Source organism: Euprymna scolopes, chromosome 21 (assembly GCF_053919585.1).
Source record: "Euprymna scolopes isolate OS-2025 chromosome 21, ASM5391958v1, whole genome shotgun sequence".
NCBI classification, from domain to species: domain Eukaryota; kingdom Metazoa; phylum Mollusca; class Cephalopoda; order Sepiida; family Sepiolidae; genus Euprymna; species Euprymna scolopes.
In genome coordinates, this window is record NC_136502.1 from 79,469,345 (window position 1) to 79,482,669 (window position 13,325).

Sequence of the window (13,325 nt, forward strand, 5' to 3'; positions counted from 1 at the left end):
GTTAACCTGACAGATCATGAACTGTCATCTCTGCTTAAACCTCTGTCCCATCAACGAAATGTTGCATCTCTCTGCCTATTTTATAAGTATTTTAATGGTGGATGCTCCGATGAACTACTAGCTTTCGTACCCCCTCGACGTAAATATCCCCGATAAATCCAACAAACAGCAAAATCCCACCTCTACACAGTAGTGATAAAATATATATTTTTGTTTCACCCAAGTCATATGGATATATATTTTTTTTATTTTTGAAATCACAACTTTATATTGATAGAAAATTGATTGTATAATAATATATAAGATATCTGCATGAATTAAAATATCATATTTAAGCGTATTTACGACCAGGCTATGCCGGGCGTCCATGCTAGCGTAGATAAATACTTTAGCAGTTTTAACAAAAGAGCTATAATAATATCAGGGCGTCTCCATTTATGCTGAACATCCACAGAATGCCAACATCAATATATTACACATGGAAGAGTCCACTGTAGAATTTCCACAGGTCCTGCTAGTGAAATCATAATTCTTCAGTCTTTTACATAGAAATTTTTTCTAAAAAAAATGTTCAACATTTTAGTATTTATTATTTGCATTATTTGGATTACCGTTCTCACCTTAAGTGTTATTTTCACAACGTTTCAGACGATGTAACCCCTGACCTTCTCCCGGTGTATCTTGAAAATACCTTTTGTAAAAATTATCGTATAAAGAGGCAGTCCCGCTGTAAGTTAGTGGTGTTGGGAGTATTCTTTTTGTTACTTCGACTTCCTCTATGGATGGCTATTTTGTGAGAGTCAGTTAAGCAGGAATTAATGTAAGAAATTATGAAATCGATTGAAGTGGGATTTCCGAAAACATGCCTCAATTATAGGCATAAAGGATGACCATATTGGAATTCTATGTAGCGCTTGTGTTTAAAAAAGCTAATTTTGTCTGGAAGTAGACAGAAATATTCAACATAATTTTATTATATAAATGGTGAAAAAAAAAAAAAATATATATATATATATATATAAGAAAAAACGCCTTAGAGAAATAAATGTTGATTAAATCAACTTTAGTGTAATAATAGATAGATTAATGAAGTTTTAAAGACCCCAGAAAATACGAAATTCAGTCTGAGTTGTTTTGTTTTCTGTTATAATGCCAGCTTTTGATATAGGAAAAGATTTGTTTCATGAAAAACAATGTGGGATATACTAAATATTTATTTTTATGCGTTTTTTTTTTATATAAACTTTTTTTTACAAAAAAATCTTTAATAAACAAACGAATCGTTGCCCTCATTTGTCAAAATATAATGTTCAATGTTTTAGCTTGTGTACGCTTTAAGCGTGCTAAATTGTACGCTTTAAACGTGCTAAATTGTACGCTTTAAACGTGCTAAATTGTACGCTTTAAGCGTGCTAAATTGTACGCTTTAAACGTGCTAAACTGTACGCTTTAAACGTGCTAAATTGTACGCTTTAAAGTGCTAAATTGTCGTTTTATTATTCATCTGTTTATAGTACGCATATACCAACCAGAAAAAAAAAACTGGTGTAAATCCGAAGGCACATCTCACATTTTGTTTATTTTCTAGGGTGCTTGAAACCTAATTGATCCTAATAAATTTAAATTTAAGCGAACACACTAATCAAATAACTGGAACTAATGCTTGATTCATCTGCCCTTGTTTGTCTATGGAAAAATCTATCATGGCTGTTTTTGGATCTTGAAGTGCATTTTTAGCTCATTACATCAAATGGTGTCATGCAATTTCCCTTAAAAAACAAACAATCATAATGCATAGCTAAAAATTAGACCCATAAAAGTACTTGCTTTGCTATCTAGAAATTTGTAGAACAAAACTAAAAACAAAACCAATTGTCCAAATTATTAACAACCAATAAAATAATGTCCTCATATTCCATGATCGCTGTTTTTGACAAAGGGGAAAGAATTGTTGTTTTCTAGTTGGGAATCTATCACAACACTTATCGTTGGTAAGTTTTCGACTTTGAAGTATTCTTCTTCTCTTGTTTTTTTTGGGTTTTTTTTAGCTCCTTATATAACAGATTGTTTCTTGCCTTGTCTGGAGCAATTTCCATTAAAAAAATATGAGTTAGATAACACCTAACATACTTTGGGGTAATTGCGCCAAGTCCGGGGTAATCGCGTCAATTAGCTAAACATGCTATTTTGGCAATCACACGCATAAAGAGCACTTTTTTAAAAGTTAGCGCAATTACCCCCCCCCGGATTAGGCGCAATTACCCCCCCCCCAGATTAGGCGCAATTACCCCCCCCCCAGATTAGGCGCAATCCCCCCCCCTGGATTAGGCGACATTACTCCCCGGATTAGGCGCAATTACCCTCCGGATTAGGCACAATTACCCCCCGGATTAGGCGCAATTACTCCCCGGATTAGGCGCAATTACCCCCCCTCGCGCCCCGGATTAGGCGCAATTACTTCCCGGATTAGGCGCAATCCCCCCTCCCCGGATTAGGCGCAATTACACCCCGGATTAGGCGCAATTACACCCCCCCCCGGGATTAGGCGCAATTACCCCCCACCCCGGATTAGGCGCAATTACTCCAAACTACGGTATTATTTGTCTTCGCATTTTTGCATCATGTGCTGAATATTGTGATTGTCTGATATTATGATTACTGTGTCTAATATTACGATAATACTAAGATAAAGAGAGTAGAAAATGAACCTTTGGTTTTCTTTCTGTAGCCTTGTAACACTTGCTTCCTTTATTTTTGCACTTTAGTCCATAGGTGATGTTTCTGACAAAGGGAGAAGAATTGCTGCATTCTTGGTCTTAATCTATAAACGTTATTGTTGGATAGTTTTTTGACCTTGAAGTATTTTATAGCTCCTTACATCGGGTCGCTTCCTGCCTTGTCTGGAGCAATTTCCAGATAAATATATGATCTATCTATCATTATTTAGATAATACATACAGCGCTGAACATCGCATAGAGAACCTATGTGTTATCCGTATTATTTGCGTTCATCCAACTACTGTTCTCATCTTGCTCGTGATTTTCACAACATTTCGCTCGATGTAACCTCCGACCTTCTTCTGGTGTATCTTGTCGAACTCGGGAATGTCTCTGTTGAATTCGGGAATTTGGACGGAATTTCGAGGGGAACCCTTTCTTTACTTCACGGGGTAGCGTGCTCTTGTTCCATTAACCATGACTGAATAGAGGTTCTAAGTAATTCGTAATTGTATTTTTCGGTCGCCCACACTGAGGATTGAACCTTGAACCTTCAGGAGAATATCACTTTTTACAATTGATTTTTCCAAGTACTCTAACCACTGTACCACGGGTCCTTCCAAATTCCCGAGTTCAACAGAAACATTCCCGAGTTCAATAATATACACCTGAAAGAAGGTCGGAGGTTACATTGACCGAAACATTTGTGAAAATCACGGTGAGAACAGTAGTCCGATGAATTCAAATAATACGAGAAACCAATCCTATGCGTTAACGTGATTATGCCTTATATCTTAATGAAAATAATGCATATCTATTCTATGGTTTACCCTTTATAATTTTATAACATATGTTGAGTATGTTTGGCACAATTTACTTTTGTATAGTAAATTAACTGTGATTTAAACGATGTATAAAATACTGTTTTTATTTCTTTCCTTTTTTTCAGAATTGAATGGTGAATATTCCCAACTAGGCGCAATAAACAAAGAAAAACTGCTTGTGACTTTTGACATCGAAAATGTGGACGACCGTCATCTTTGTCACCTCTTTTGCTTCTTTATGTCTCACTATCGATCTGACCTACGTCATTGAAGAAGGCAGGAAGCCCGGCACTCTTGTCGGGGACTTGGCCAGAGATTCCAACCTAATGGAAAACATCCGGCAAAACAGAGATGAAGGGCACGCTCCGAAACGGAAAGAAATTACATTCAGCATCCTGCAGCAAAGCTCCGCAGATGGCACTACGTTGTTCCGCACCTCAAAAAAGACGGGGAAATTATACACCGCGAAAATGCTGGACGCCGAATCACTCTGTACTTACAATGTGGAATGTTTTATAATTGTTGACGTGGCCGTTAGGAGGGCAGAGTCTTTTATGCAGATTTTAGAGGTCAAGGTCATCATTAAAGATGTTAATGACCATTCGCCGGAGTTTCCTGTGGCGGAAATAAATATAAAATTCTCGGAACGAGACAGCCCGGGGACGAAGATATCCATCCCGAATGCGGTTGATAAAGATGTAGGAGTTGTTAACTCAAAAATTATTTACGAGTTACATAAAGGTTTCGACCAACCTTTCTCATTAGTAGAATCTAAAAGGGTTGACGGAAAATCAGTACTGGCAATACGCCTTGAAAAGAAATTAGACTGGGAAAGTAAAACTTCTTATAAAGTAGAAGTAAGTGCTAAAAATGATGGGTTACCAAAATACAAAAGTGTTTTAGAAGTTTTTATATCCGTCAAAGACGAAAATGATAACCCTCCGACGTTCAGGCAGGGCGTCTTTAATGTTTCTATTCTAAACGAAGACAATACAACGTCGGCATTTTTGGTGGTAAGTGCAAATGATTCTGATTCCGAGGACAACAGCAAGATTACGTATTCTTTTAGTTCCGACACGTCACATCTGGCCAGAACGCATTTCAGATTAAACGAATCCACAGGTGAGATATTCCTTTACAAAAAATTCAGGTCCGTCGCCAAGTTGCCTTATAAATTGTACATCGAAGCCGTTGATGGGGGGATCCCGCCTTTGAAATCAATCGCCATGGTTCTTGTGAATGTCGTCAACCGGCAGAACCATCCGCCAAAGATCGATGTGAATTTCGTGTCGACGTCAACCGATAACGTTACAACCATTTCTGAAGATATTAAGGTAGGAAGTTTCATTGCTTATGTGAAAGTCGTTGATGACGACAGCGGACGAAACGGTGAGGTCACCTGTGAACTTAGCCATGAGAAATTTCAACTTCAGAGCTTAGGCACAAAGAAATATAAGATCTTAGTCAAACATTCGTTAGACAGAGAATCCAAGGAAAACCATGAAATCACAATTTGCTGCAAGGACAAGGGATCACCTCCTTTACAAAATAAAAGCAAATTCTCAATCAAGGTAATGGATGTTAACGATGTGGCTCCTCAGGCCTTATTGGATAGTTTCAAATTTTGGATTTATGAAAACCAACCTGCAAAGTACTATGTTGGATGCATCAATGCTACTGATCCTGACGTTGGGTCAAGTGGTCAATTAACCTATTCTTTATTAACTAATGATGAAAACTTACCCTTCTCCATATCCAGCGATGGGTTTATTGCTACCCTTTTATCTTTAGACCATGAAATTCAAAATCGATACGAGTTCCAAGTTTTGATCAAGGATAATGGAATTCCTTCCCTGAACACGACGGTAAACGTTTTGGTAGAAATACGGGATGAGAATGATAATGCTCCATATTTTACATTTCCGCCTCTTAACCCTTACACCCTGGATGTCCTCTACGATCCAATTTCTTTAAACAATATCACTATTCTGAAAGCCGTCGACGAGGACAGCATGGAGAACGCCTTCCTAAAGTACGAAATAACGGCCGGCAATGAAAAACAGTTATACACGCTTAACCCTTACACGGGCCTGCTGTTTTTCAGCCAGATTCTCTCTCAAGAAGATGTTGGGTATTATCAGCTAACCATCACGGTCAAGGACAGTGGAATACCTACACTTTCAGCCTCAACTAACCTATCTTTAATCTTGTTTGTGACCAACGAAACCTCGGGGATGCTAAATAGTGTCTACACGAAAACGGACGACCGTATACACATGTATTTACTGATTGTGATCGTTTTAGTGGCTGTAATAGTGTCCGTGCCGGTTACAGCCACGATTTCGATCTGTTTCATACAGTGCAAAGAACAAAGGAATGATCCTTACTTGTCCGAGGTAAGTTTGTCGAAGAAAGGATCACAGGAGCAAGTTCACCTGACAGGTCTGTCTTCACTGGAAATAAGCCGACCCAATAATTATGTTCCAAGGGCCACTGACCCTGACGTGACACAGAATACACCATCAACACGACAGAAGAAACGATTCATCCTGCAGAACAATCAAAAGAAATCTTCATCGTTAGGGAGAAAAATGCAGAAAACACCAGACATTATATATCAGGTAAGACCATGGTGCATTTTTTTAGTAAATTTATTTGCTTTTAGATATTTGATAATTATAAACAACTAGTTTTATCTACCCGGCGTTGCTCGGGAGTTTTTATTTTCATTTTAGTTTCGTTGTATTTTTTAAGCTGTGATTTTTTTTGTTTTGTTTTTTTTTTTTTGTTTTTTTTGTTTTGTTTTTTTTACTAAATTATTCCATTTTTTCTGACAAGATTTCCACATTGAATCTTTTTTATTTTTACTTATATTCACTCCCAAACAAGGCAAATTGTTACTGCTACGTATGAGGCTACTGTGGATTAAGGGCCATGCCTACAGAGACATTGTAAGTAGGGAGTTGAGCAGCTAGATATCGGTTCACATTACACTTAAATGTTTTTGTGTTAGTTCAGTCGGGGAAGCAGGATACCAGGAGGGAATTCTAAAGTATAGCAAGAAGGATCTCCGGTATCAGGAGACATCTACAGTAAAGGGATAGGATTTTGCTGCTTGCTGGATTAGTTAGGAATATTTATGTCGAGGAGAGGGGGTTACCAGTGCTAAGAGTTTGTCAGAGCACATTCCGTTAAAGTACTTGTAAATCAAGGTTAGCGATGCAACATTGAGTGATAGGTTTGGAGTTTGATTGACAGTGTAGGACGTATTAAAGTGAAGATTATTTTTGGGACGCTGTCCTGTAGAGAGGAAGAGAGACTAATGATGGATGCATTGGCCTATATATAGCAATAATATTCCATGCACGGGCGGATGGTGGCTTTGTAGCGATATAGGAGACTCAGGTGTGAGTAATATTCTAGCATGGAAAATGCGCTTATCTTTTTTGCAGCAACCTTGGCAATGTCCTCTGTGTATTTGTTCTAATTTATTTTGCCTGTGATTAAGTCGAATAGTTTGAATGATAAACTTTCAACTAGAATGTTATTATCCATGGAAAGCAGTGGCTGGAAAGGTTCTTTGTAATTATTGAAGGAAAGTAGCTTTGTCTTAGTAGCATTAAATGTTACCATCAATTTACGCTCTCATTCCACTATAGACCAGAAGTCATTTTTTAAGGTTTTAGACATTGCCTTAGATATGTGCACATTCGTTTTTCCCCGGCATGTCTGGTATAGAGCAAGGTGCCATCGGCAAATAAAACCATATAGTATCATTAATCGAAATTGTTATAAACATTATAGTTAATTGTTGTTAAAGTAATGTTGTTTTAATCTGTATATATAATATTATATGATTTAAATAGCGGATAAAAGTTTAATTTTTTTTTATCTATAAATCTAAAAACCAGAAGTGACTATCTATTCAACAATTTAAATGTTTCCAAATTCTTTGCAATAATGATATGTATAAAAAAAGACTGAGACTAGCAACATCATGTCTGAGTTTGTGTGTGTGTGTGTGTGTGTGTGAGAGAGAGAGAGAGAGAGAGAGGTTGCAGAGAAGAAGAGTATGGCCAATCAAATTACGTATATGTTGCTGCACTTTATCAAGAATCCGCAAATGGGACAGAGATTCCCGAGGCCAAATACAACGACAGTCCTCCGTACATAATCTGATAGTTGATGTATAAAGATGAAGAATAGTCTCGGGTGTGAGGAAGTGTTCAGAGAGAGAGAGAGAGAGAGAGAACCGACTCGTTTCTTATCGTTGAGCACTCTCAGTTGAATTAAGTCGGTCAATTTAGCTCTTATGCATAGATCATCGTATACTGATTAGATCACTCTGACTGATATAAAAAATTGTTTTTAATAAAATGTTTAAATTTTAACGTTATTTCACACGGTAAACAGAAGCCGAATGGATACGGTCCTTGCTAATCAAGCTAGAGATGGCATGTGTTGCCGGGTTCGATTCTGTCGACCGGTGTTAATCGTGACACCCTGCACTGAACATTCCCGAAAGGATGAAATTCTAGTGTTTGTGGGTATTTAATTATTATAGTAGATAATTTTATATATATATATATATATATATATATATATATATATATATATATATATATATATATATTAGTGTTGGGACGATTATCGGAATCGGAAAAACTGGAATTTTGGGGGTATCGGAATCAGTATCAGAATCGGAAAAAATTGTACCGATTTTCTGAAGTCAATAACGATTCTTCTAAATGTCATTTTTATTTTATTTTGTTTAAAGCAAAATCTTCCGCTGCTGGTATTAATGATAAAATAATCAATATCTATTGATTTTAAAGTACAATTAAAATTAAACTTTATAGATCATCACTAACATGTGCATTTTTACGATACAGAAAATATCTGCACATTCAACATGTGTCTTTGCAGTAATCGGAAATAAATAACAACTCTATTGTTAAATATTTAGAAATTTGTAAAATAATCGGAATTGGTAATTGTATCGGAATCGGGAAAAATATTAGAATCGTTCCATCACTAATATATATACGAATTATTTGTATAAAAACTATATGCTACATATTTCAGAGACGTATCATAGTTTCATTGCAGTGGATCTGCCTTTTAAAAGGCTTTTAAAAATCCAAACAAATCTTCAGCAACTCACGAAATGAAAAACAAATCAATTTATTTTCTATTGTTTATACTAATCTATAGGGCTATAACAACAACATATTCTTTTCATTGTATTGACTCTGGAATATATATCTGACACAGACACAGTTAATCAACCGAGAACCACATCATTTATAAAAGAATATAATATACCAACAGATACACACTGAAGAGTAAAAAAAATGAAAAGAATATGCTGTTATATATATATATATATATATATATATATATATATATATATATAGGCAATACTGTATTGATTATTATAGTGTACCCAATATATCATAATGATTTCAAAAGTTCACAAAACGACTTGAATGCCATCAGCTATAATCGAAACCAAAACTATTAACGTCACTGCCTTAGTAATTACCATTTGAGCTATAGACAGATGGATAAGAAAATGTTTAAATTTAAGTGGCTTCAGCATATAATTTGTACATGCGTAGAAGTAACCGGTTTAATTGACTTTTAATATCAATGTAAGTGCTACAACAACTCAATTTAAAGATATAGATAGATGTGTTTATATATAACTGCGTGTATATAAACTAATCACGTTGACACACTTGGTTAGTACTAAATGGGTGACCATTTGGGACTTCCAGGTGCTGTATGCGCTCTCCGCTTATCTCGGCATTGTTTCCAATCATTCTGATCTTCTTCTTGCCACTGGACTCAAACAGTGCCGATTCTGGAGAGGTGTGTTTGGGATTACACAACCTCTGCCTCACAATTAACCACGCTACTGCCTCTAAGGGTTATCCTCTGTCTTTCAAGACTGAACGGAAGCATGGGGGGTATATAAACGTTTTATATAGGTATGAATACGTATATATATATATATATATATATATATATATATATATATATATATATATATATATATATATACTAGCAAAAGTACTTGTCGTTGACTGGGTTCAAAAACAGCCTACAGAAAATGGACTCTGATTTATGAAAGTATGATAGGTTATGAAAAAGAAGAGTTGTAAAGAGATAGCTTCGAATTTGGGGGTATCAAAACCAAAGCAAAATATGATGAAAGTAAAAATAAAATAGATAAACCCCATAATTTATTATACCATACCTGTTCACACTGAAGCACTTATCACAATATTCTGTGGATCTATATTAAAAAACCTTGTTAAACTTTGTGACATATTTCCATTCTATGGAGGCCAGGCGCGAACGAACACCCCATAATTTTATTATACCATATTTCTTCAAACTGAAACATAATTATCAAAGTATACTTACACAGATAGATATGAAAAGTCTTTATTAAAGTTTGTGCCTATTTCCATTCTATGGAGGCCAGGCGCGAATGCAGACCCCCACAATTTTATTATACCATCCCTATTTAAGTTAAAACATATTTATCAAAGTATTCTTATGTACATCAGGAAAGAACAAAATAAATAAAGGGTTTGAGGCGAAGGAGAAGTGGAATCGAGTGTTTAAAATCTGTGAGGCCAACCTCCTTCTACCAAATAACCTGATTATCTATGCCTGTGGGGTTGGGGTTGGGGTGGGGGTGGGGTTGTCAGCATCAATTTTAGCCATTTACTGGAACTTTTGATCACTCTCATTTACTCTCTGAACTCACCTACTTATAATCGTGACTGTACTTGTATAAATGATTTGCAGCAGAAACATGTATGCACATGTGTAGCTAATAATGTTTGTACAAATAGAAATAGTATGTTTGTACGCTGCTTGTCGTTGAATACTTTTTTTGGTAAAGATCGGACTATCAGTGGATTTACATCTAGGAAACAATAACAATACAATCATTATATATATCCATATAATTATAACACTCTGTGGACCGACCGACCGCGCTTGCTTGCATTTTGTCTATCGAAAACATTGCTGTCATGGAAACCAGCTTGTACGTAATGAAATTCATACTCTTTTCCACAGTCCAACCATATAGAGTACAAATAAACTTCAGTCTTTGCTCAAATTATAGACATGAAACTATGTTTTGCTGTTTTCGGCTTGGCTTTGATTCTAACTGATAGAACTCAAGTCATATTTTGTTTTATTTTTGAAATCCTAATCGGGTACAATATAATCTTAAATAATTGACTGTATAATAATAGATATGAAATCTGCATAAATTAAAATATCATATTTTACGACTGGGCAACGCTGCTAATATATATATATATATATATATATATATATATATATATATATATATATATATATATATATATATATATATATATAAAATGGGTTAAGAAATTCCAACGAAAGAAAGATGGATGTATATTTAAATAAGGGGGTAGTCACCAACAATGTGTATTTTTTAACATTATTTTATTATTCCGTGTCTTGGTTTTTCATTGAGAATTGTGTTTGGATCATTGTAATAATGTTTTTAAATCATTGAAATCGTTTTTGCGCGTTTCAGACGTTCTGTGAAGCGTCCTCGTCAGAAATTATTTTCAAATGTGTTGGAGATGTAAAAATGGCATTTTCGTAGTTCATTTGAAGTGTTTCCAAGGGGTGGAAGCGTGTTAGTGTCTAATATTCATTGGAATGTGCAATTTTTATTACTCTTTTATTGGGCTTGTCGAGGCCGTTGACCTCGGCTGTGGTCACTCCTGTGTTGTGTTTTTCTCTCTCACTCTCTCTTTCTTGTTTTTTTTTTCTTTTCCTTTAGGGTAGGGTCTGTGTGTGTGTGTGTTTTCTTTTATTGGTTTGAGAATGTGTGTACTGTTTTATAGTATTATGAGGTTATTTGCTTCCCTAGGAAGGTGACTGTGATCCAAGATCGTTACTAATGTGTATGTGTGAGGAGGGGGGGAGAACCAGCTCCTCTGAAATAAGGGTAAGGGTGCTTTCATTCTATTTTGATATTCTTGGATTTTAGTATTGTGATTTTCCGTTTCAGTCTTTTCGGGTATTCTTTATATTATGTTTGTTTAGATAGAAGGGTGTATTTAAAAATATGTATTGGGGATTTTTTAATGTTTCTATTTATTTGTCTCCCCATGTGGGTATGGCCAGACCCAGGATCGGTTCCTAGTGTGGGGAAGATTTTGTTCCCCAGAGGGGAGGGGCCAATTGGAGGGGTATAGGTATGGGAGGGGGATGATAGAAGGGATGATATTTGTCTCAGTCATGAGGGGTTTCTCCTCCACTGACTAAGGAGGGAGCGAGGTGTTGGAACAGATATTATACTATGGTTCTAGGTGTTTCCTAGTGTTGTTGGTTTCGAGGTTAAGTAGGGTTGGTATTGTTCAGTGTGTTGTATTAGAGATAGAGGTGTTATGTCTGCGAATGGTTGTATGCGTGCATGTGTGTGTTTTAATGTGTCGGTTCTGATTTATGTGTGGGTGTGTATATGTATATGAATGTGCATGCGAGTGTGCCTTGCATTTCATGTTTTTGTGTGTTGATATTAGGCTCTGTTCAGTTCAGGAGTGAATCTTGTGATGAAGGTTTTTTTCCTGTGTAAGTAAATAAAAATAATTGTCTGTTTGGAAGATTGGCATTATTTTGAAGCTGTTTCCACTGCATGTGTGTATGTGTTTTGAAACATAGAGGTGTCTGTTATCTGCAATTTTGATGTTGCTCTTATGTAAGGCCACTCTATTGCTGAAATTTTTGGTGGTGCCTATGTAGGATTTGTTGCATGCTGTGCATCTTAGTGCATATACTACATTTCTGGAGGTGCAATTTAGATCCTTTTTTATTTTGAATGTTTGTGCTGGGTTTTTGAATGTGTATGCGTTACCTTCTATTGTTATGTCACATACTCCACATCGCGTTTGTTGCATTTTGTAACCCCTTTTGTAGTGTGTGGAACGAGTTTTGAGGAAGTTAGGATGTGTTTTAAGTTTTTGGGTTGGCGTTTGCTTTTTATTATTTTTGTTGTTTTAAGTATGTTGTTTAGTTTGTCGTTCTGATTGAGGAGGATAAGGTTTTTGTTTTCTGTGTGAATAGTTCTGGGTTGTTTGTGCTGTGTGTAGAGACATATGCTAAAATTTGTTTTTTGTTGTGTTCTTTTGGGATTCTTAGTTGGTCTATTGGAATTTTTTCAGCCAGTTCAATACCTTTCTGTATTAGTGGTAGTGGATATCCTCTTTTCTGCAGTGTTATTTGTAGTTCATTCAGTCTAGTTGAACGGAGGTGTCTGTCTGTTACTATGGTGCAGACTCTACGTGCTAGGGAGTAGGGTATTGATTTTAGACAGTTTTTAGGATGGTGGCTTTTGAAGTGGAGGTATTGTTGAGTTTCTGTGGGTTTGTGGTAGATGTCTGTGATTATGTTGTTGTTTTTGATTGTTACTAGGATGTCTAGGAAAGGTAGTTCTGTGGGGCTTTGTTCTAGTGTGAAGTTTATTTTTGGGTGTAAATTTTGTAGCAAAGTGTGGAGTTCTTTGATATCCCCCCATGTGGTCCTCCAGAGGATAAAGCAGTCGTCTAGGTATCTTTTCCAAGATTTTATGAAGAGTGTTTTTATATTGTGCCGTACTTTTGCTCTATCCTTTCATAAAGGGTCTCTTCTAGGAAGGCAAGTGTAAGGGTGGCATATGTCGGTGCCATTTTAGTACCCATTGCTGTGCCTAGTATTTGGATGTAGTTATCTTTATTG

At 36.1% G+C, this 13,325-nt stretch overlaps 1 protein-coding gene across 2 annotated transcripts in view; it reads left to right on the forward strand.

Moving 5' to 3' along the window:
- The window catches only part of LOC145242521 (protocadherin beta-13-like), a 1,864,148-nt gene that overhangs the window by 1,019,584 nt on the left and 831,239 nt on the right, over window positions 1-13,325 (forward strand). For both annotated transcript variants that reach the window (XM_080105591.1, XM_080105590.1), the window contains one exon: window positions 3,668-6,163. In XM_080105591.1, coding sequence (XP_079961717.1) covers window positions 3,740-6,163 — 2,424 coding nt within the window. In that variant the 5' untranslated portion in view covers window positions 3,668-3,739. The remainder of the gene's footprint in view (window positions 1-3,667; window positions 6,164-13,325) is intronic.